Source organism: Rutilus rutilus, assembly GCF_951802725.1.
Source record: "Rutilus rutilus genome assembly, chromosome: 8".
NCBI classification, from domain to species: domain Eukaryota; kingdom Metazoa; phylum Chordata; class Actinopteri; order Cypriniformes; family Leuciscidae; genus Rutilus; species Rutilus rutilus.
In genome coordinates, this window is record NC_140222.1 from 42164226 (window position 1) to 42190193 (window position 25968).

Sequence of the window (25968 nt, forward strand, 5' to 3'; positions counted from 1 at the left end):
ACAATCTCATTAATATTCATAATCAAGTCTGTCGCCAGCTACCAACAGCCCATAACAATCGAAGTGCCACCCACTTTACTGCCTTTCAGCCAATCGGGTAGGGCCGTCACGCTACCTCATTAATATTAATGAGTAAGTCCTTCGCCATAGTATGATTGGTTAAGCGCAGCCGCAGAAAGTGCGCAGTGCCGGTCCAGTTCTCCGTGATCCTGACCTCTCCTAGTCCGGTTCTGGATATATGATGTATTTTCTCTTTGTTTGGCCTTGATTTAATACATCAGTCGCAGTGAACGGAGCAGTGATCGTAGCAGGTATGTTTTAATATGTTAATGAGTGTCTTTGTTATAATACACATGTCGATATTTGTATAGCAGCTAGTGTTAATAATCTGATGTAACCATACTGTAGGATTACATTTAAATGAGTGTGTTATGTAAGCAAAGGGGCTAGGGATTTGTTTTATCTCTTTGTGTGTTATTATAAGTAATATCGAGTGTGTGTGTGTGTGTGTGTGTGTGTGTGGTTGGGTTGGGTTGGGTTATTTGGACAGTGTCATAAACTCAGACAGTGACCTATGGACTGACTGTCTCATGCATCAGGACAACACCCTATATACAGTACATAAACACCTGGTACAGTATTACAGTATATCTAATGCCTATTATTGCATACTATACTTTCATAGTCTAAACACTCCAGTTCAGTAGATGTAATGTTTACTGTCTCTGACAACACCCTATACACACGCAATGGCTATTATATCATCATGCAAACATATCATTTTCTACTGCTTGTAATGTTTTTAAAAACATGTATTTAAAATACTTCCTCATGTGGTAACATCTATATTAGTTAGTTTTATACAGACATTTTCAAATATATATGACCATGACCACAGGTTACACCTATAATTCAGTTTGTACCAATAATTAAGTTGAATTAATCAGTAAAATTAGGACTATACTACAATATAAACCTAGACATTCAGTTTCTCTTGCACTCTGGTGTCTAACATCCCCGCCGGCACATTTGTACATCAGGAGGAAGAGGTTTAGTGCATGTAGACGCTTGCCACTCCTCACTTCAGCAAACAGTTAATGTCAATAATGCAGTCTAGATAAGAGTCAGCATCACTGCATAACATGCTCACTGACATCTACAAATGTAAACTACAAGTGAAGTAGGCTATGCTAGGGCACACATTATTGGATGTGCTGTTTACTCTCTGCTTGATCTGATAATGGTTTAACTTGATTTTTTATTATCTGAGGGAAATATAAGTGGGGGTTGGCTACTAGGGTGTTTAGTATCAGTATCCGCCGTTTTATGTTCATTTTTAATGTTTTTGTTATCGGCCCGATAAGAAAACTTTGGCCGATATATTAAAGCCGATACATAATGGATTGTTTCCTTTAGCTGAGACACTTCACATGTTCAACATGATGCTTTTGGTTTCATATAAGGCTACATCAAATTATAATGAGAACATCATTATAATTGTGTGCTTGGGTCATGGGTTTTAATCCATTTTAGTCCTATTGTACCGAATTTTGGTTGTAGTTCTACCAGAGTTCCACTGGGGGCGATCGCCCATGAGTGCAACATGAATGGGAGTCTATGGAGCTAGACGGCTAAATTTGTCTCTTTCGCCCGATTGCCGTTGAGAAATCTCAGATTTGATTGTAGGTTTTGCAAGTTCAACATGGGTTATAGGTCGAAAGTTGAATGAACGAGTACTTATGTCCTTTCGATTTCTTACAGGTTGAGTTGTTGTTGCCCATAACACGCTAGCATTCTGCTAATGAACGCTGATTGGTCAGTGAAGGACTGATTACGACCAGAGATACCGCTTGATGGTCTTTTAAAACAAACAAAACAAAAACTCTTCTAGCACGTGTGTTTACCCGTGTCAGCTGTGTTGTCGATGCCTCTAGAGGAAAGAAAGTGCAGAGCGCGAAAGCACCAAAGTGACTGAAGGATTGCCGTAAAGCAGTATCTCTGGTCGTACAAAGAGTCATTGACATTTAAGTGACTCTGAAAAATCTAACACCCAGCAATGTGTAATTTCTTTGCATCTCCTTTCGAATACAACATTCAAATTACTAGACAAAAAATTATATCCTGAGAAAAGTGGATTTTGAGGGGTATAGCGCCATAGACCTCCATTCATCCTGCACTCGTCCTGTGAGCGCCCTCATGTGGAGCCAGAGTGGAACTGCAACCAGTTCAGAAGCCGGTAGTTTACTGAGAGTGGAAGTTATTTGTAGGCGTTGACCAATAATGGATTTCAACGATAACTAGGTTGGCCCACGCTGGCCGATAACAGATTAATCAACCGATCGTTTTTAAAGTCGATACAGAATGAAAAACAAACATAACACATACAATAGTGCTGAACTTTATTACAAAAAACAGCACTGAACCATGAAAATACACTGCACTTTTCTAAATATAAAAATATGAATATATTAATTATACCTTGATCATTCATGTTAGTCCATAATTAGCATTAGCATTAGCATTAACAAATGTTAAGAGATACGACTTTAAAATGTAAAAATATATTAGTGAATGCTGAAATCAACAAATGAACAATACATTTATTAACCTTAGTTAATGTTACAAATGGACTCTTATTGTGAAGTGTTACTATTTCATATAAATCCAACGTCATGATTACAGATTTTACAGATAGCATTTAAATTAGACACATATAATGTATACTCTCACACTTTTGCTTCTTTTTTCTTGATGATTATCTAATCAAAAAAAAAACAAATATGTGTTACAGTGACGATAAAAAAGAACTGAAATCGAATGCGTTTCTGATTTGTTTGCTTTCTCACGTCACTAGCTTTAAATATGCAACTTCGCTGCATAACGAATGCATAAACGCGACCCGCTGGATATAAACTAATGCAAATAGATGGAAACAATAGTGACATTAAACATTTGGGTAAGATTTGCGTGTGTTTTTGTCACAATGTTTTAACCGCTTGAGGAACTACTAATGTTAGCTGTTCTCCACCAATGCAACATCTAGCCTAGTCTACAAATTAATTACTTTATAATGATATGAAAACATGTACGGTATACATACCGTTTCATTGTCTGTTTTAAATCTGCATCTGAAGTGTTAATGATCGCAGCCTCACGTGTCAAAACAAACTCCACGAGGCATCGGTGCTGGTTGTTATTGCGCCTCTAGAGGTCGCTCTCGTGTGTATAACGACAGCTGACCCTTCTCAGCCGCTTCAGCAATGGAGGAAACACAGAATAACCCGGTTGTTCCAGTAATCGGTTATCAGTGCTGATTAATCGGCAAATTTCCTCAAATTTTGGGTGAAATTTACTAGCAACTTTTTTGGAGGACATAAAGTAAAACATTTTCTGATATTATAATGAAGGAAAAGCCTCATTAAACAAATGAAATTGTTGAAAAGAAAAATAGTTTGGCATAAGTATCTTAACAAAACCATTTATTATTAAAGGCACACTATGCAGTTTCTGTTTTTCTCAAACAGCGCCCCCTAGAGTCGCTGTGGAGTACTTGTATTTAACGTTACTGTCGTAAATACCACTCTTCCGACCGCGCTTTCTTCGTCTTCTTCGTCGATTCTGCAGTGATTCACTTCTGAAATGCGTGTGTCTTCCATAGAGGCTGCTTCATATGTTGTTGAGGTATGTGACGCCGTGCCGTGAAGCAAGTCGTGATTCTCGCGAGATTTGTCGGGGCGCCACCTCTCAAACCTAGCGGCGTCCCCCCCTGCTGTGCTATTGGGATGATTCGTCCTACTACAAGTTTGTTTACCATCTAAATGACTTCGAAGCTGTTATATTAAGGCACAAATCTTGCATAGTGTGCCTTTAATATATGAAAAATGTTGCGAATTCGCAGTAATGTGGTGCAACCAACATGCAGAAACTTACAGACAAATAAAACATAAAACTAACCCTAACCCATTATGACTCTGTGTTAAGGTTGAAAGGTTTCTTGAAACAGTTTATCTTTTTATGACTCTGAAAGGTGAGTTCAGGTTGTAAAATGTCATGTGGTGCGACTGCCTTAAAATTTAACGATATTATGAATTAAACATAAGATGTGTATAATCACGATTGAGTTTAAATGTAAATGTTTGTTGAAAATGGAATAAGAGTCTTTTAAAATGATATAAACCCAATATGTGTTTTTTCACCGTGGTCACTCTTTGTCAATGACCCAGATGCGTTTGAAGCTTGTAAGGACTTGCCTGTAATAAGGCATAAGAGGCCATGAATCACGTTAGTTCTAGACTGGTATTGAATTCAAACACTGAGACATTTAGGTAAGAAACCCTTCCCCATTGACTCAACAGATATTTACATGAGGCTTTGGTGAATCATAAAGCTGTCCGTAGTTTCTCAAGAAACGAAATACTGAGCATGTAGTAGCTGCCTTTGAATCAGCTTTCAGCAGCTAGCGAATCAAAGCATTGATTGAAATCCTAATTCGCTGTGGTAACAGTCACAAGACATGGAGCAGTTCAAGGACTGAATCTCCATGTGGAAATAATGGCTGTGACGAAAGATTCTCCATAAGCTTTTGTCCATAAGTCTTGTCCTCAGACACCTGGAAAGATGTGGAAGGGGATTCAGTATCTGTCAAAATATGAAGTTGAATCTCCCGAAAAACCATCCAGGCCATAATTTACCTCAGAAGAAAAAGAAAAAAAAGTAAATATTTTGAGTAAAGTAAATCTGGTAACACTTTACAATAATGTCCCATGCATAAACTAACATTAACTGACAATGAGCAATACATTTGTTCCAGTATTTATTAATCTTTGTTAACAGTATTAATGTCCATGAGATGTCCATGCCTGCCCGCACACGTACTTGTGTTGTCCAGATTTCTCAGATTTTGTCACTGACTCAATTTTTGTGTTCTATTTCTGTTTCTGTTTCTGTTGCCATGGCAATCAGAGAGAGTTGAGTGGTTAGTTCGGGAAAGGCTGGAAAACACTACAGAACACAGGCATCACACACACACAGGTGCTGTCTTTAGCTGGTTCAACATGCAGTGGCTACAGTGCTTACAAGATTCAGGAAAGCCCAATTTTAGGTTTGCTATCAATTTAAAAATTCTGCTACTTACGCTCCAAGCTTTACTGTGTGCGATTTTGATATTTTCCGGGATTTTTTAGAGGCCTTAAAACACAAACTTTTGAAAACGTGCTTTAAAGTGTACGTTTTGGAAAACTATAGGGGCTTTCGCATGAGGAGCCTTTTCATAGTTCCTAGAACTATTGGTGGAAGTTCCCGGATTTTGATGTGTTCGCACCGCAGGAACGAGGAACGATTTTAGTTCTAGGAACTCCTTTTGGAGAAACGAACTCCTACTTCAGAGTCGGTCTAAACCAGCACTAAAGGAACTGCCAGTGACTGATTGGCCTATTGCTCGCGAAACACTAGAACCCGCCATAGGGTTCACAAACAGATTATAGCCTATATATTTACTCCAGAAACTAACTCTACGAACATGGAAAACAGTGATAGATGGACCTCTTAATCTTTACGCTGAGGAGAAAATCCAACACAACTTTGAGGGGACCAGGACAAACATGATTATGTATTTCTGTTCAGCAACACTGGACATCAACCACCCGACACGGTGACCGGTGGCTCTACGTCGTACAGTGAGAGAGGTTCAAAGACATCTGTTGTCACGGTCTTGCGACCAAAGATAGCCTGCGATCATTTTCTGACAGTGTCAGAGATTTAGCATGATCATCTCACAGTGTGTTTGCTGCTACGACCTACATCTACTGACTAGCCAATAAAAATGCAACAAGAAATGTTGTATTGATCAAAGCGACATGGCGTTAAAACTCAAACGACTTACCTCGAGCTCTGTTGTAAGATTGGTGTGCCAAGTTGGCCTCTTTTCCCTAGACATGATCGCATCCATATTCTCCTCTTTCGCTTCCTCCTCTTTTTTTCAGCGCACATATAAACCACATTTGCCAAAGTGCGATTCATTTTGCTCTATTTGTTTACCACTAGCGCATGCTGATGACATTTTATTCTAGCGTCGTAGCCTACGAATCAATAGGTGTCCTCATCGTACAGTTTACATACATGTCTTAACCAAGTTTATTAGATCCATGTCGTACAGTGTGATGCATAAGGCACACAAAGTTTAAAACGCTTCCAGGAGTTTCGAAGTCGTCATCTGATTGGTTGAGTTCTACAGGATTTCCGGGAGACATGTGTGTTGCGTTCTTTAACAGTCCGCTTGGAAACAAAGCCATCGTGATGCCAAACCCCCTCATGGAAGAAGAAAGCTGTTGTGTTTACAACTGTGACAATGACTGCTTTACACAATCAGCTAAACTCTGGGTTTTCAAAAGTATGTGAAGTTCACAAGTTACAACATAGGCGCTTTAAAGAGTTTTAGCCCTACACGTCGCTCTATTATTTCACAGCCCTAAACATGATGCTGAAGAAAACAATTTGTGATTGACATTTTAGTCAGACCTTCGACGGTCCTTGGCCAATGAACGCTGCAATGGAGTCCAAACCATGTGCCATCAGTCTGAAGGTCTACACAAGACCACACGCTACCAGACTTTCCCAAAACAGCAACCTCATGCAGAAACATGTTAGCCTGGAAATCCAGACACAAATCTGATAGATTAAGGGTCTGGCATCGAGTAATGAAAATCGCCCAACTCGAGGGGCGGCACCAAGCATGCATTTGAAAATCTCACTGCACGCAATTGGATAACACTACGACCAATCACTGTCGTGATTGCGCTGTCACTAGCGCTGTCGTCATCTGTTTAGCTCGCCTCTGGCCCGCCTACATCAGATACACCGATGTGATTGGTCCAGCTCGGCTACAAGGGCATAGTTAATGAGCATCATTACTCGACGCCAGAGTAACTCGCTGAGCAAATTCAAGCTGTGCTCTTGCGAGAACTCTGGATTTCCAGGGTAGAAACATGTTGCGTTGCTTGAAAACGCTTGACAAATTAAAACAATGTGTTCTCAAAATCAGCTCAAAATATTGAACATGTTTATTCTCCTCCGACTGGATGGAATCATATTCTGGAGTCTGTACCCATCATACACTACGTGATTTTCTGCTGTACACATGCTGTAAGCAGCTGACCACTCACAACACACTGGGCCATCTGACCAATCACAACAGTCTGACCAATCAAAACAGACTGGGTTAATCTGACCAATAAGATCAAAGTAGACCAATCACAACAGACTGGGTTACTCTGACCAATCAGAGCAGAGTAGACCAATCACAACAGACTGACCCATCTGACCAATCAGAGCAGAGTAGACCAATCACAACAGACTGACCCATCTGACCAATCAGAGCAGAGTAGACCAACCACAACACACTGGGCCATCTGACCAATCACAACAGTCTGATCAATCAGAGCACAGTAGAGACCAATCAAAACAGACTGGGTTACTCTGACCAATCAGAGCAGAGTAGACCAATCACAACAGACTGACCCATCTGACCAATCAGAGTAGAGTAGATCAATCACAACAGACTGATCAATCACAACAGACTGGGTTACTCTGACCAATCAGAGCAGAGTAGAATGCCTGGGCAAAAGTTGTGTAGTATGTTTCAGCCGTGCATTTCCCATGATGCTGTAGTTTACATAGAAAGCCTCAATGGGGGACTTTTGTTCTTCTAACAGCTGTGGCTGGCCTTAGTTATTCCTTTCTGGTTAATAATTTAAAGAGGACTATCAGAGCAAGGGTTAACTTCCAAGTCAATGATTTTCATTGTGGAAATTAACATGTAAAAGAAAGGTATAGCCACATTAAAATAGCATGATAGGGGCACTGTAAATTATTAATCACATTTACTTGTATGCCATGATTCAACCAAAATCAACCAAATTTGTGTCATTTGGGTCCCTTTATCTTGTATCCAACAGTCCAACCAATTAAGCACTCATTTTTCAGTTCTTCTGAAACCACCAAATCACAGCTGCACCTGCTGAAACCAGCCAATACTTCCTGTCAAACAATTATTTGAAGCTTCACTCCAAAATAGTAGTTATAAGCTTTAAAATCTGCTGATTGTGACGCATTTACATTTCACCCTCAATCTCCGTCAACATCAGTCTCATGCTGTGATACCCACTCATTCAGCCTCCACAGGTCACGTGATCCCGCTGAATCAATAATGCCTCGCATCCAACACTGACCCGGCACAAGAGGGATAACAGTCCATTCCGTCTCACAATAAGAATAACAATGAATACATGTGTTATAATGCATCAAAAGGCTTTAACAAAACAGTTTAATGAAATTAAACACTATATACAAAGAATTATATTCATGTCATTGGTTAAGGGTTCCTAATTTGTTTTTGAGTCCTACGATATGTTTAAATGCATTCAAAGTCAATGTTCTCATAATATACATTGCAGCATCACCTCTTTTCTCAGTGTCTGAAACTGTTGTGTCATTCTAAACCCTTCCTCCTTCTCTGCTCTGATTGGTCCAGTGGCCCGGTCTGTTATGATTGGTCTACTCTGCTCTGATTGGTCAGATGGCTCAGTCTGTTGTGATTGGTCTACTCTGTTCTGATTGGTCAGATGGCTCAGTCTGTTGTGATTGGTCTACTCTGTTCTGATTGGTCAGATGGCTCAGTCTGTTGTGATTGGTCTACTCTGTTCTGATTGGTCAGATGGCCCAGTCTGTTGTGATTGGTCTACTCTGCTCTGATTGGTCAGATGGTCCAGTCTGTTATGATTGGTCTACTCTGCTCTGATTGGTCAGATGGTCCAGTCTGTTGTGATTGGTCTCCTCTGCTCTGATTGGTCAGATGACCCAGTCTTTTGTGATTGGTCTACTCTGCTCTGATTGGTCCGATGGTCCAGTATGTTGTGATTGGTCTACTCTGCTCTGATTGGTCAGATGGTCCAGTCTGTTGTGATTGGTCTCCTCTGCTCTGATCGGTCAGATGACCCAGTCTGTTGTGATTGGTCTTCTCTGCTCTGATTGGTCAGATGGCCCAGTCTTTTGTGATTGGTCTACTCTGCTCTGATTGATCCGATGGTCCAGTATGTTGTGATTGGTCTACTCTGCTCTGATTGGTCAGATGGTCCAGTCTGTTGTGATTGGTCTACTCTGCTCTGATTGGTCAGATGACCCAGTCTGTTGTGATTAGTCTACTCTGTTCTGATTGGTCAGATGACCCAGTGTGTTGTGATTGGTCTACTCTGCTTTGATTGGTCAGATGGTCCAGTCTGTTATGATTGGTCTACTTTGCTCTGATTGGTCAGATGGTCCAGTCTGTTGTGATTGGTCTCCTCTGCTCTGATTGGTCAGATGACCTAGTCTTTTGTGATTGGTCTACTCTGCTCTGATTGGTCCGATGGTCCAGTCTGTTGTGATTGGTCTACTCTGCTCTGATTGGTCCGATGGTCCAGTATGTTGTGATTGGTCTACTCTGCTCTGATTGGTCAGATGATCCAGTCTGCTGTGATTGGTCTACTCTGCTCTGATTGGTCCGATGGTCCAGTCTGTTGTGATTGGTCTTCTCTGCTCTGATTAGTCAGATGGCCCAGTCTGTTGTGATTGGTCTACTCTGCTCTGATTGGTCAGATGATCCAGTCTGTTCTGATTGGTCTTCTCTGCTCTGATTGGTCAGATGGCCCAGTCTGTTGTGATTGGTCTACTCTGCTCTGATTAGTCCGATGGCCCAGTCTGTTGTGATTGATCTACTCTGCTCTGATTGGTCCGATGGTCCAGTCTGTTGTGATTGTTCTACTCTGCTCTGATTGGTCCGATGGTCCAGTATGTTGTGATTGGTCAACTCTGCTCTGATTGGTCAGATGATCGAGTCTGTTGTGATTGGTCTACTCTGCTCTGATTGGTCAGATGGCCCAGTCTGTTGTGATTGGTCTACTCTGCTCTGATTGGTCCGATGGCCCAGTCTGTTGTGATTGGTCTACTCTGCTCTGATTTGTCAGATGGTCCAGTCTGTTGTGATTGGTCTACTCTATTCTGATTGGTCAGTCTGTTGTGATTGGTCAGCCGCTTACAGCATGTGTCAGAAACCAAATGCTCCTTACTATATCTAAATTTCAATTCTGGATCTTCCTCAGCACTTGATACACAGTGATATGGGCAGTAACGATGGCGTACATTTTTCAGAGTCAATTCCAGTAAATTCCAGCGAGTCTTCAGTCTTTGGCAGGCAGTGCATCAAAGTGGATTTGCTTTGAATTTGCAGCTCAGAAAACAAACATGTCGACAACACGAAACAAACTCTTACAGTGTTTGAGGGTGAGTGAGGACCATTTGTTTCGTGCAGGAAGTAAAACTGGAATTACTGACAACTCATTTCAGGCAGTTCAGAATCGCTTCTTTCTTTCAGGAGACAACTCTGTTTATCTGTACTTTGATCTTTGAAACTTTGCAGATCTTTTACATTCAGAAACAGCTATATTACACACGACTACGTGAAAGGTAATATCAAAAAATCATTATAGGGGCACTTTAATTGTTCCCTTTGTACATTTATTTAACTTGCTGTTTAAGATTCATACACAAATGCGTAATGATGCATCATTTTTATGTCATCTTTAGTACATCTAAAATTGTATATTTATTTTTCATAATGCACATTATAATGTTGTGATGCCTATTGCCTATTGTCTGTTGGATTTAATGTTTAGATTGTTTTTATAATAAATAAAACTTCTTCCAGTTATGTCAAGCTCTAGAAATTGTTATTTGTGAGTAAAAAATAAACATATTTAAAAAAAAAACTGTAAATCACAAATGACTAGAAAACTCATGGAAATTCATTGGTAATTAAACAAGAAAATTCAGCTATTGAAACTTCAATTGAAAATGATGATTTTTGTAATTATTTTAAATTATTTTAATATACTGCCACTCCTAGTTTCTGTAAAGAAAATGAGGACCTTTGCCATTACAGCAGAAGTACCAGAAATATAGTAGTACTGGCTGATGGAAAGAAGTGTTATGATATACTATTATAGTTTTGGTTAATATTTTAAATTAGATTTTATTTTTATGTTTTTGTTTTCACTTTAATTTTAGTTAAAGTTTTAGTATTTTTGTTGTATTCTTATTTATAAGTTATTTTAAGTGAACCTAAATAAAAATTTGAAATATTACCTATCTGAAAAATGTTTTTTTTTTTTTTGTAATAATCTATTTTATTTCAGTTAATGTTTATTTCATGTATCGAAAATGTTTATGGTTTTTGTTTTAGTTAACAATAATAGCCATGATTAAAAGCCCTTGAGAATTACACTCTTTACTCGATTGTATAAATTGGTGATTGCAATTTTTGAATTGTATGTTTTTCTGGTAATTAATACTGATTGTCGCATATGTGCTGCATTTCTATACGATTTTGTCAATATGTTGCAATTTAATGTGCACAGTAAATAATCCTCATGTCATCCTCAAACCCTGACTATACCCCTCTTCCTTCAAGGCCTCCTGACCTCTATCAGAGCATGTCCACCATGGTTTACCCCCATGAGGAGCGACTCGAGAAGCTGACGCAGGAGGAGATCATCTCCAGCACTAAACTGGTGATTCAGGGTCTGGAAGCTCTCAAGAGCGAGCACAACTCCATCCTGCACAGTCTGCTGGAGACCATCCAGTGCTTAAAGAAAGATGAGGAGGCCAGTTCGGTTCACGAAAAGTCCAACCTTCTGCGCAAGTCAGTGGAGATGATTGAGCTGGGCCTGGGTGAAGCACAGGTGAGGGATGACTCCATTATGGGGTCCTCGGGGCGAAGGGGTAATGTGAATACCACTGAATTTGCACTATTAGCATGTGTTACTGACTAACAACTTAGGGGCCAGACTTACTAAACAGGGCAAATTAGCACGAGACAGCATAAAGTTCTGTGGCTGATCTATTGATAATTCGCAAATTAAAGAAAACAACAGACGCAGCCAGATCCTTTACATAATGACCAACACAATCTAACAAAAGGAGCGCTAATTAGCGCAGGGTCGCAAACAAGCAGAGCCGATGATAATCAGGTGTGGGTAATCAACTAACAGCTCAGGCGCAGCAAATAAAAACAGCGTGGCTGGGCATACTATGCGTTCGAATGGTGTCTCCCTCTGGCTTTCCAGATAAATGTAAAATAGCGGTAAATAAAATATTCAGTACAGAACAGCATAAAATAAAGTATAGTGGCATTCATTATAAACAACATTTATTATAATCCAAGCTTAAGCAAATTAATTTAAAGTGAAACTGAAACTAATGACGTGTGGCAAATGCACTAAACAAATAATTGGTCAGTACCGTATTATTACGGAAAATACGGTACTGAAAATGTCCCTTTATCTTTGACGATTTGTGCTTTTAAAAGTAATTGTAAGAGTCATGATAATGTGTTCAGGTGATGATGGCCCTGTCCAGCCATCTGAATGCCGTGGAGTCGGAGAAACAGAAATTGCGCGCTCAGGTGCGACGGCTCTGTCAGGAGAACCAGTGGCTGAGGGACGAGCTGGCGAACACTCAGCAGAAGCTCCAGAAGAGTGAACAGAGCGTCGCACAGCTGGAGGAGGAGAAGAAACATCTGGAGTTCATGAACCAGCTCAAGAAATATGACGATGGCACCTCGCCAGAGGTGAGTCTTGCTATAGGTGATGAACAGCATACTGGTACAAGGAAAACAGAGCAATACCATCATGTTCATGATCTAGGCAGGTGGAGCTGGGGAGGTGGAGGGGTTCAGAGGAACTCTGATAGCTGATAGACTATTTTAATGTTGAGCCAGCGATCTCATTGGCTGCAGGATCAGCGGAGGCCAATCAGCTTGTGCCATGTGGTAATGATGTGATTGCTTGCAGATTGCATGTAAAGGACTCGAGTTTCATGATATAAGAAAAGGCACACTTTACAGTATGAAGGTTCATGATGCCAGGTTCAACTTTCTGTGTCAAATCATTAAGTTTAAAGTATTAGTTCACTTTCAAAAAAAAAATTTGCTGATAATTTACTCACCCCGATGTCATCCAAGATATCCATGTCTTTCTTTCTTCAGTCGAAAAGAAATGAAGGTTTTTGAGGAAAACATTCCAGGATTTTTCTACACAGAATGGACTTCAATGGCAACCAACTATTCCAATGTTCAAAGAAGGTTCAAATGTCCGTCTCAATGCAGCTTCAAAGTCTCGACACGATCCCAGTCGAGAAATAAGGGTCTTATCTTGCGAAACAATCGGTCATTTTATAAAAAAAATATATATATACTTTTTAACCACAAATGCCCGTCTTGCACCATCTCTGAGATGCGCCACGTATTACGTCATCACGTTGGAAAGGTCACGAAAAAAAAAAATATATAATAATAATAAATTAAAACACAATTGGGCAATCGGACAATTTTGAAGTTGGAGGAGAAAATGAGATGAAATTTTTCGCCCTTCCCTACCTTTCTGAACCGGAGTACACAGGGAAATAACTTAGATGACGTGACGCGTGACCTTTCCAACGTGATGACGCAATGCGTGGCGCATCTCAGAGATGGTACACGACCAGCATTTGTGGTTAAAAAGTATATATATATTTTTTTTTTTTTTGAAAATGACCGATCGTTTCGCTAGATAAGACCCTTATTTCTCGACTGGGATCGTGTCGAGACTTTGAAGCTGCATTGAGACGGACATTTGGACCTTCTTTGAACATTGGTATAGTTGGTTGCCATTGAAGTCCATTCTGTGTAGAAAAATCCTGGAATGTTTTCCTCAAAAACCTTCATTTCTTTTCGACTGAAGAAAGAAAGACATGGATATCTTGGATGACATCGGGGTGAGTAAATTATCAGCAAAAAATTTTTTTAAAGTGAACTAATCCTTTAAGTACTAAAACTACTAAAACTAAATAACACCGGTGTCATTATTCTCATTTGTCTGTCCATATAGGTAAACAAAGCAAGTTGACTTGTGTTTGGAAATTTATTTGGAAAATATGTTGAGAAGTGTATATCTTGTGTTTATTTTTATACATTTCTATGTCGTTTAGCAAATTAAAAACTAAACGACAACATTTTCGGTGCAAGAAACCATGACTTAGGCTACATTCTAAGTGGACTTACAAGTTTAAAACAGAGGAGCTTTTCTGTCTTGAATCTCCTCTGCTGTTGTAACCTGACTCTTCTTGGGAGACGAGCCATGTCCTTCTTCCTGGATGTGTAGCCAGCATTGATTTATTTGCCCCATAGATCGATGACTCAGTTCTGCTAGATAAAGATGTTACGAAGGAGACGTGCCTCATCGTTACTGTGTGATGAATGAATGAACTGTATTCCCTTCCCTGGCAAACAGGACGTCCTCTCCTTTACTCCACACTAATGTTCTTCATTTTTCTCTTTCTGCTGTGGGAGGATTTGAAGACATTATCTGTTCAAATGACAGTTGCCTCCAGCTTGTCATTTATATTTCATGAAATGATGTTTCATGCTGTTACTTCCTGAATTGATGGAGCCATTAACATTTAGAGACTATAAAGACAGTCATGCATGGACAGAGATGCAATTGACTATAGAAATTCACAATAAACATTATAAGACAGCACAGACTGATTATAAATGATAATTATGCCAAATTTGGTTTCAAACTGTTTTTTTTTTTTTTTCTTTGGTTTTGTTTTAGGAAGAGAAAAATAGTGAGACTCCCAAAGATGCCCTGGACGATTTGTTTCCCAATGATGAAGATTACCAGGGTAAGGAAGTACACAAATGACATGACACAGTCCTTGTCATGTGTTTTATGAATATGTTTTGATAGATATTATTGGTCACAGGGTTTATACTTTGGCTATTTTCACTGTCAATCCAAATCCAATTGGAATCTGATCTAAATTGTTGACTGTCCACACTGATCTGAATTGTGTGTCCCCTCGGCGCTCTTTCGTTTTACGGAATATCTGCTTTGCTTTCTATGGAAATGACATTGCGTTAGTAGGTATACGCCAAAAACAACAACAGTTATTACAGTTATCTTTATTGTGACATTAATGCACAACAGGTATCAGTGTCTGTCAGTCTCTTGTGGCCAGACTCCATTACGCTCTACTACCCAACAGTCAATGCAGCGTTATGTTACCAAAGTGTGGACTCTGAAGTGAACCACAAGAATGGCATTTTGAACAGGGCTAGAGAAACCATACAATCCATTTTTTCCTATATTAACAATAGCTATGTTTCTATCCACCTATTTTATGCATATTTTGGGATATCACATTAAATAAAAAGCCCTGAATAGAACTGCCAACATGCACATTCATAAAATGCGCATAAAAAGACATATGTGCTCAATTGATGGATAATTGGTGTGTAATTTTTTATCCGATAAGAAGACATGCGCATAAACTACGATGAAAACACATTTACTGAATAAATCCCTCGATGCGCAACAGAAACCTCAGGTGACTTCGCCTCAGCAGAGGCTGTGATTGGATAACCGGAGTAACCAGCGGACCAATCGCATCGCAGCATCTCAAATGTTGGTTTGGTGCTTTGAAACGCAATAAATTTACGATCTTCCCCGATTGCCGCAACAATTTTTATTACTGGTATTTTGCGCTAATTTCCCAGGAAGTGACGTTTTTGTTCTCTTTAACACATGAGATAGAAACAGTGCTTTATAACAAGTGTTTTATGCGCTATTCAAATTTTGTGCATAAGTTAAATTCCCACCTCTGTATGGAAACTCAGCCATTGTGTCTCTCTGTCGCCCCCTTCAGTCTCCCACCAGCACAACAGCGCCGCGGCTGCTGCCGCGCAGCAGGGGGGGTACGAGATCCCGGCCCGCCTCAGGACCCTCCATAACCTGGTGATCCAGTACGCAGCCCAGGGCCGGTACGAGGTGGCCGTGCCTCTCTGCAAACAGGCTCTGGAGGACCTGGAGAAAACCTCTGGACACGACCATCCCGATGTAGCCACCATGCTCAACATCCTGGCTCTGGTCTACAGGTGTGTGTGTGTTTGCTCATGCCCAGACCCATGTCGAAGCAGATGTCAGTCATTGTTTACTCACACTCGCGTCAATCCAAACCTGTATGTTCTTAGTTACATGAAACACAACAGGAGATGGTTTGAAAAATGTCAGTAAATGGGCACTTTCAAGCATCATACAGGACACAAAAGCCTCATTATAATGGCCAACACCGCTGTATTTAAAGGGGTGGTATAATGCCCTTTTCACAAGATGTAAAATAAGTCTCTGATGTCCCCAGAGTGTGTATGTGAAGTTTTAGCTCAAAATACCCCACAGATATTTTTAAGTAGCATGTTAAGATTGTCACTTTTTGAGGGTGAGCAAAAACGCACAGTTTTTGTGTGTGTTCCTTTAAATGCAAATGAGCTGCTGCTCCCGGTACAGGGGGCGGAGCTTCAACGGCTTTTGTTGAGACATGCACTGAAAATTTCAAAACCTTTTAGCCTTTTATGTTCAAACCGGAGTCAGACAATGATGGAGAGACTCAAGAAGAAGTGACAACATGTAGACAACATTTCTGAATGGTTAATTTATGTAGCTTATGTGTAGTTATCTTCTAGTCATTGATTAGCATATTCTGTCTTGATAATCTATGAAACAAGGTTCGTTGTTATGGGAAGTAGTCCTTAAAAAGTGATTTCTTTAAAAGCAAATATCTCCCTTTGCTTTGAACTTTGAGCGTTGTAACTTTGCAGATGTTGTTTATGCTCAAACAGCAACATTACACACTAACTAAAGTTAGAAAAGTCAAATCATAATCAACCAGCCCTTTAACCTCTGGCTGGTAAACGCCTTCAAACTACCATTGGTCAGTGGTGATGATGTAATAGGTAGGTGTGGCTCTGAGGCTCCGCCTTCTTTGAGGTGAAAATCTTCTCTGGTTCATTTCTTCTGTTCAGTCAGTCGAGATCAGACGCGTGTAAAAACAGGAACACTCTGGAGAGCCGCTTTACATTATTGAAGTTGAATTTCTAATTGAAAGCAACACTGTCACTGTATTTCATGTTTATTAATGTAAAGCTGCTTGTTTTAAAGCATTTATGATTTTGTTATTGAGAAAAGGGCGCAGCACATATTTGCACATTCATATTTGCATAATTTGTATTGAAGTTCCAGTTCCCCATTATATATTATTCCCCACATAAAGTCATTTGTTGGGTTTAGAGTGAGTAAATGAGCGAGTAATTGTGAGTAAATGAGGACAGAACTTTCTTTCTTTAACCAGCAAGACTTCCTTGGTCAACCAACTTTACCAGTAAAAAGTCAGGCTGGTTAACCAGTTTCATGAGTAAAGTGCGAAATAAGTCTGTTTATGTGTTTGAAATTCCTGATTATTTTCAGCCTCTAACAATTCTATTAGCAATTTTGGCTAATTTGGCATGGAAAACGAATTCTCTATTACTTAATGTGGAAATATATTTAGTCAAAGGAAGTTTGCCCACAGAAATAAGCCTTTTGAAATAAGACTTTATTGTTATTTCTTGTCACTCAGGGACCAGAATAAATACAAGGAAGCGGCCCATCTCCTTAATGATGCCCTGTCAATCAGAGAAAAGACCCTGGGCAATGACCACCCAGCTGTAAGTATCTCAAAACTTATATCTACATACTATGTCTATATCTACAATAACCATCATGTTCACACACAACACCTCTGCACTTACTCACGATTCCTCTCAACATGAGGACAGGAGAGCTGTCAGTCAATAAATGAGAAAACAAAGTAACTTGTAAATTGGAAAGTAATGCGTTACTTTACTAGTTACTTGAAAAAGTAATCTGATTACATAACTTGGATTACTTGTAATGCATTACCCCCAACAATTACTCAAAATACAGGGATGTATATATAGTAGTGCTTGTGGTTATCTGGTCTTAAATAACGTTCTCAAAAAAAACACAAAAACATTACACTTATTTTTTCAGAAAATTGTTTTCTCAGAACATTTTCCAAATGTTTTTTAAATGTTTAGAAATGTTTTAAACTACTTGTTTCAGAATGTTCAGAGAACATTCAAAAGTATTGTTCCCATAATGTGTGCAAAATAAAATAAAACGTTCCCTAAATGTTCTCATGACCAAGAATAAAAAATAATCTGGACGTTTAGAGCATCCAGAGAACATTCAGAAATAACATTTTCATAACTCAATGGGAACGTTAGCAAAACGTTCTCAAGAGTGTTTTTTGCCAGCTGGGTAATCAGTGTGTGTATTCTGTGTCTGATCCAGGTGGCGGCCACCCTCAACAACCTGGCGGTCTTGTATGGAAAGAGAGGAAAATACAAGGAAGCAGAACCGCTGTGCAAGAGAGCCTTGGAGATCAGAGAGAAGGTACTATCACAAGTGCTTGGCCTGTTCGTTGGGGTACAAAAGCCTCTTTTCTCAATTGATTAAGATGATATTTAAATAAACTCTTGACTTGTTAGTCATATTGTAAAGGCCCCAATATACTCACGGCGAGTAGGGATGCACCGATATGAACATTTAGGCCGATACCGATAACCGATAAATCTTTTTATTTGAAATCCGATAACCGATATATTAGCCGATAAATCTAAATCTAAATTTTTTTATCATTTTTGAGAGCCTGATTACAAAAACAAAAGTCTCAAGCACACAATTATAATGATGTTTATACCAAAACCATCATGGTGAACTGAAGTGCGCATCTGAAGTGTCTCAGCTGACGGAAATAATACATTATTTATCAGATATAATATATCGGCCATTTTCTTATTGGGCCGATAACGATAACATTAAATAATGTTTAAACATTAAAACTGAACATATATCGGCCGATACCGACAGGGTGGCCGATATATCGAGCATCACTGACACTGAGTAAACACAACAAAACACAGCAGTGAGAAAACAGTTCAGAAAGCATCTGATCATAGCGATGTGGATATGTTTGAACCAGCTCGGCAATTCAGTGTGTTTTTACACGCGTCTGACCTCGACTGACTGAACAGAAGAAATTAACCGGAGAAGATTTTTAACCTCAAAGAAGGCGGAGCCTCAGAAGACCACACCCACCTATTACATCATCACCACTGACCAATGGGAGTTTGAAGCAAACTTTGTTTTGACATGATTTTGTTTTTCGAAATAACAACAGTTCGATCTTTGGTTTGGCTTGAAGGATGTATATCGGGGCTTTAACTATTTCACTCTCTTTCGTTGCTCAGGTGTTGGGACGGGACCACCCGGACGTGGCCAAGCAGCTGAATAACCTGGCCCTGCTCTGTCAGAATCAGGGGAAGTATGAGGAGGTGGAGTATTATTACTGCAGGGCTCTCGAAATCTACGAGAAAAGACTCGGACCTGATGACCCGAACGTCGCCAAGACCAAAAACAACCTGGTGAATATAATCAGCACTCATCTTGAATCCAAACCGATAAAACAGCCTCACTCATTGTTCAGAGATCTATTTGCAGTGTAAAACATTAAAAAAGAGAGACAAAGACTGCACTACACTGCACTATATATATGATATACCTGTACACTACTGTTTAAAAGTTTGGGCTCTGGAAGATTCTTCAAACATCCTACATCTTACATTTTAATTTAAGTGCATGCCATAGTTGTTGATCAGTTATATATTTCCCCTGCAGGCTTCATGCTATCTGAAACAGGGCAAGTACAAGGAAGCTGAGATTCTCTACAAAGAGATCCTGACGCGCGCCCACGAGAAAGAGTTCGGATCTGTAGATGGTACGATGATTGCTTGATCATGGCACTTCATTATTCATTAGCTGACAGACTGCATGCTTTCTTACTATGGCGACATTATAAACCTGAACTATTGTCATTGCTGAATGATAGAAATCGATGACCTCAGCATATCGTGACCCTTCTGCACATCTGACCTGTGGTTTACAGGCGTGGATTTCACAGAAATCCGGCAGCAAGCACAACCAATAAAAACATCATTTTAGCTGCACGAACATATAGGATTAATTCACACTTCTTACTGGAGACATCGGGGGTTTGGGGGAGGAAATGTTATGAATATTTGTCTTGTCATATATTTATATATTTTTTTCTGTGAAGATGAAATGTCTTTCAAATATAAACGCTATATTAGTGAACTGCTTTGCCTGTGCCAAGCAAAATACTCAATGTGAATGTTTAAAAAATAAATGTGAAAGCAGAAGTGCGAAGAACTTTAGTGTACGAACAACTCAACAGATGGTTTGTATGTGTGATTTCCCTCTCGTTTTGCTTCTTGGAAGTTTTACATTTTTGAGTTTAAGTTCTGTATAAAACAGTCATTCATCTATCACTTTCTTTTCTTTTCAAAATATCATTTATTGTCATTATTATTTTATGGGGTTTTTTTATGTGAAAGATTGATTATCTTTTCAGAACAGGCCGATTTGTCTGTTGTTTGATTTTGTTAATCATTTTTATGTTGATTTTGCACTTCATTCCAATAAATCAACTTGATTATTTTCTTGATTTCTCTACATCTTCTGTTTCACATGTTCCCAGCTAACAGGGAACGTTTTCTGGACTTTAGCTAGCGTCTGCACAAAACGTTATATATATGATAAAACGTTTAGCAGGATTGTTCATCAAACTTTTTTTTTTAAATGTTACTACTTGTGTTTCAGAAGATTCAGCAAACATTCAGAAGTAATGTTCACATAATGTTTGAAGAATGATCAAATGAAATGTTCCCTTAACAGGGTTCCCTTAAAAAAAAAAAAAAAAACGTCTTTAAAACATTTACGTTGAGAACATTCAGGGAATCTTCAGTAATAAATGTTTTATACCTTAATGGGAACGCTAGGAAAACGTTCTTAGAACATAATGTTGTTAGCTGGGTTCATGCTAAATTTATTTTTGTGAATTTTACATTTTTAGTACATGTTCATGTGCATGACAGAACTTTAAGAAATTAGTTACTGCAGTTATTGATAGATCCTATATGGGTAGTGATCTGAACAAGTATTAAACTTAACTATGAAACTCTTACATTTGTATCCTAAATCTAAAATTGAATGAGTCGGATCTAGAGATCAGAATATCATAGCACAGCAATACCCTGCCAAGTTTTGCAAAATCTATGAAGTAACAATAAAATTGGTAACTATATTATTTGGCAGAAACTGTTTCTGATTTTGCCGTGGTATGTTTGGTAATGGCCGACTACAGTAGCAGAACACTGTTTCTCTGTGTCTACAGCTGAAAATAAACCCATCTGGATGCACGCTGAGGAACGAGAAGAAAGCAAAGTAGGTTTGTGTGTGTGTGTGTGTGTGTGTGTGTGTGTGCAATACTGATATGCTCATGTGGGCGGCTGATATAGTGGGTATAGAAAGTCACCACACACAAAATAGTCACCTTCTGTTGCTTGCATGTAACTATGGTTCCCTGAGAAGGGGAACGAGACGCTATGTCATCTAGAGGGCGCTATGGGGAATTCATCTGGCTTGAGCGGTGTCTGAAGCATGAGTCTAAATATAACAATGAACTTGACATTAGCAGGCGGCAGCCGATGACGTAACTACAGGTGAGACTGAGAATAAAAGGGCATCTGTGAAATACATCGTCCACTTCTTGTCTGAGGGAGACGTGTGCAGGAGTACCTGAAACATGGCAAAGGGACACAGCATATCGTTCCCCTTCTCAAAGAACCATGGTTATATGCATAACCTTAGACGTTCCCTTTCGGATGGGAACTCGTGCTGCGTCCCCTAGAGGGCGCTATGGGGAGCTTGAATACCCACGCTGTCATGCTGAGGGATGAGTGCCTAATGGTTGACATAAGTCAAAGACTCAAAGGAGTCCCCATCCTAAGGTACATGTCAGCGGCTAATTCCCTACGGCCAGAGTCCGAGCTAGGAAAGCCCAGGAGCTTGGTATTCATAGGAACACCTTTAAGGGAATATCATCATAGATTGGAGCTTCTCGAGAACGGAGGCCTAAACAGGATGAACGGAGGAGGCCTAACTATGCTCTCTGCCCAGGCCAGTTTCCAAGGAGGCTCACAGAGAGCCTAACCACTTGAACTATTGTTAGACAGAAACTCTGAGGGCGGAGGTCTCTCAAAGCGAGAGGAGGCCTAACCACGCCCTAAGAACAGCTATCAAGGAAGCCCTGAAGTGCCTAGCAACTTGATCTAGCTGGCCAGGTGAAGCTCTGCAGAGCGGAGGCCTACAATTACTCTTATAAGGAGAGGAGGCCTTACAACACACCGCTTTAAGTGCCTGCCTGCCGGAGCTCTAGGGATGAAGGCTTCAACACTGCGTCCTATACCTATAACAATAGCAGGCGGAGTTCAGGGGAGCCAAATAGTGCTCCATTTTCAAGCAGTAACCAATGAGGCTCACAGAGAACCTAACAGTTTGGTCCCTAGCTGACTCAGAGGACGGAGGCCTGAGCACTATGTCCCAAATCACATAGGGGCACCAAGGAGGCTCACACAGAGAGCCAGCAACTGCTACGGCATAACTTAGCTCTAAAAATGAAGGCCTAAGCAAGACGACTCTCTGAAATGAGAGGAGGCCTAACAACGTTCTACACTCAGGGTAGCTTACAAAGAGGCTGATAAGAGCCTAGCAACTAGAGAATGGCTATGCAAGCAGAGCTCTGGAGGATCAGAGACCTAGGAAAACATTCTTTAAAGAGAAGACCTGGAAATGCTCTATTAAAAGCAGTAGCCAAGGAGGATCAAAGGCAGCCTAACAAATCAGTACTACTACCCAATCAAGCTCTAAGGACGGAAGCCTCAACTGAAGTTCTCAAACAAGAGGATGCCTGCCACGTCCTACGGTAAGAATAGCTAGCAAGGAGGCGCACAGAGTGCCTAACATCTTGATACTGCTGCCCCAGGCGGAGCTCTGAGGAGTGGAGGCTCGAGAGGCCACACCACTTCTCTGTAGAGGCAATAGGTAAGGAGGTTCAAAGAAAGCCTAACAACTTGGCAGTACTGCCTGGTCGAGCTCCAGTGGTGGAGGCTGTAGAGACTCTCAAATGAGAGGAGGCCTAACACCGCACAACACTCAGGACAGCTCCCAAGGCTCACAGAGAGCCTGCAACAGAATGGAAGGCAGAGGAGCTTCCGAACACAAACAGTTGCCAAGGAGGCTCATTAAGAGCCTAATTGCCTGATCATGCTCTGAGGATGGAGGCCTCAACATGACGACTCTCAAAAGTGAGTGGAGGTCTAACTACATCCAACACCCAGTATAGCTTACCAAGGAGGCTCACAGAGAGCCTAACTACTTGATATTGCTATCCAGGGGGAGCTCTGTGGAGTGGTAGGCCTCTACAAATCAACTCTATAGCGAGAGGAGGCCTAACAATGCTCCATAGAACAGACAGTAAGCAAGGAGGCTCAGGGGGAACCTAACGACTCTGAGTCTACCGCCTGGTCTAGAATGGAGGCCTCAGCATGACGACTATCTAAAGTGAGAGGAGGCCTAACTACATCCAACACCCAGGACAGCTTACCAAGGAGGCTACTAAAAAGCCTAACTACTTGATATAGCTATCTAGGCAGAGCTCTGAGGAGCAGAGGCCTCTATAAAGTGACTCTCTATAGCGAGAGGAGGCCTAACAACGCTCAATAGTACAGGCAGTAACCAAGAAGGCTCAGAGAGGGAGCCTAACAGCTCAGCAAACCACCAGGCACCATACAACATATTCACAACAACCCACATGTTGATTTTAAAAACATCATAGGTCCAGCTTCAGGGGGCTGGTGTAAACACGTGTCAGAGCCTCTAACACACCCCTACTGACCTCAGTCAGGGGATGGAAGGGGGGAGGTGGGGAAGGAACCCTCTGGGACCCTGGAACACACAGCACGTTTACTCTGGATCACTTCGCTGAGATATTGTCTTCTCCCTTTGGCGTCACGCCTCCTCTGTGCTCTACCCCCCCGAAGAAGGAGGAACATGAGAGGTAGGATATCTTGGGGAAAGCCTTTATCGCCTTCTGATCATGTCTGATCCTCGAACCGGGACAAGTCAGACCCCTAAGGTAAAGGTTGAGGCGAACACCTGGAACAGCACGGTATGAAGATCTTAAAAGCTGTGGAGCGCTCCTTCACATCCCTAAACTTCCCGACCACCGCCTCAACAGATGTACCAAAAAAGTTCGGAAGCCAAATAGGGAAGATTCAATGTGGATGCCTCACCCATCGAGAGATAGCTAGCCAGCGTCTCTGCGATTGTAGGCATCGACACATAACCGTGTTTCCCGCATATGGGCAGAAAAAGGCTTTCCCCAAGATCTCTCCACCTCAGCATGGAGATCTGGGAGAAAGGGTAGGCTCTTTTGAGCTGAGCAGTTATGTCCCTTTAAGTAATCACAGTAAATTATGCATAATTACATGCAGCTAACCCTCAACCAAACTCTAGTCCTTCCTTAACCCTATAGTTAGTACATGTTGTTAATTAATATTACTTGGTGCTTAAATGTATAATTGCACTGTAACAATGTCACCTTAAAATAAAGTGTAACCGAAACAGCTAACCCAAACAACTGTGCGTAAACTGACACTGCCTGCGATCTAAACAGATCTAATCTGTCAGTATCGCGGGACATAACATCCAGCAGCTTGTCGTGTGTGGGGCAGGCAGGCTGAGAACGCACAGACACCATCAGACGCCACATCATGGCGCTCAACAGTCTCGTCCTGCTCACCTTGGCTCAAAGCCAGGAGCGTGCTCGCCTTTCTCGAATTCATCAGCCAGCTCCGTCTGCAAGCCCCACAATTTCAGTCCCCCACTCGCCTCGGCCACAGCAGGTCCTGCACCGCGAGGCACAGGTGATTGTCCCAATTCCTTCAAGAAAAGGGACAAACGAGAGCAGAGTTTCTTCATTGAGAATCTCTAAAAATGCACACACATAGCCCCATCGAGGACTGAGCGTGCATGCTCCTCGCCAAGGCACATAACACATTTCATGTGTGTCATGAGGTGTCCGATACCGCACACTTTTTAAATCCCTTAGCACTTTTGCTTGCCATTTCAATCACCTTGAGACGCCATTCAAACAGACTCCTGAAGACAAGAAAGAGGATGATGTTTTTCACAGGTGCCCTTTTATACTCACAGTCTCACCTGCATTTACGCCATCAGCGGTCAAGTTCATTGTCGTGTTTTGACTCATGCTTCAGACACCGGTCATTCTGGAGGCATTCCCCATAGCGCCCTCTAGGGGACGCAGCAAGAGCTCCCATTCGAAAGGGAACACACAATTCTAGTTTCACACTTCACACTTTACACACAATCATCCCCCCCCCCCAATCATTTTTATTTAAAGTAAAAAATAAATAAATAATAAGATTGTGATTAACATAAATAAATAGATTAAAATAACTAAATAAATAATAAAAGAGGATTCAAATAAATAAAAAATGTGATAATATACAAATTTTATAGGTTAATGAATAAAATAAATAACAAACATTAGATTAAAAAGAAAGAAATCATTAGAGAAATAATTAGATTCAAATAAACAAATACATAATTAAGTACAGTACTTTAGTGAGTAGAAAAAAACCCCATTATATTAACATTATAAGTATTTTACAAATAATATTTTACACTATTTATTTTGCACAGTATACACTGGGTCTTTATACATACAAATTATTATTTTAGGATAGTCCCTCGCATGAGAAGTATCATATGGGATATGTGGCATCTAAACCATTGAAACCCCCGGACTGGTCCACTAGAGAAAGCCCTTCAGCCGCTGTATGGCTGCTGTGCTGGTCTGCTTAGGGTTACTGGGCTGTAGGACACTCCTCAGTGGTTCTGTCAAAATTTTGCATTGTCCTTCCCGACAAGTGCTCTAAAAGAAACATCCTCTCAACAGGACGCTGCCATTGTACGATGTTCTTTGGCTGGTAAGATGTATTGGGGTTGTGCCAGACATATTGTCTATAGACTTCTTAAAGGCAAAAATAAAAAGAAG

At 40.6% G+C, this 25968-nt stretch overlaps 1 protein-coding gene across 2 annotated transcripts in view; it reads left to right on the forward strand.

Moving 5' to 3' along the window:
• Nucleotides 1-151: 151 nt before the first annotated feature.
• The window catches only part of klc4 (kinesin light chain 4), a 41584-nt gene continuing 15767 nt past the window's right edge, over nt 152-25968 (forward strand). For both annotated transcript variants that reach the window (XM_084418003.1, XM_084418004.1), the window contains exons 1-10: nt 152-311; nt 11501-11771; nt 12428-12658; nt 14685-14754; nt 15778-16006; nt 17524-17611; nt 18261-18362; nt 19220-19393; nt 19647-19746; nt 21223-21272. In XM_084418003.1, coding sequence (XP_084274129.1) covers nt 11523-11771; nt 12428-12658; nt 14685-14754; nt 15778-16006; nt 17524-17611; nt 18261-18362; nt 19220-19393; nt 19647-19746; nt 21223-21272 — 1293 coding nt within the window. In that variant the 5' untranslated portion in view covers nt 152-311; nt 11501-11522. The remainder of the gene's footprint in view (nt 312-11500; nt 11772-12427; nt 12659-14684; nt 14755-15777; nt 16007-17523; nt 17612-18260; nt 18363-19219; nt 19394-19646; nt 19747-21222; nt 21273-25968) is intronic.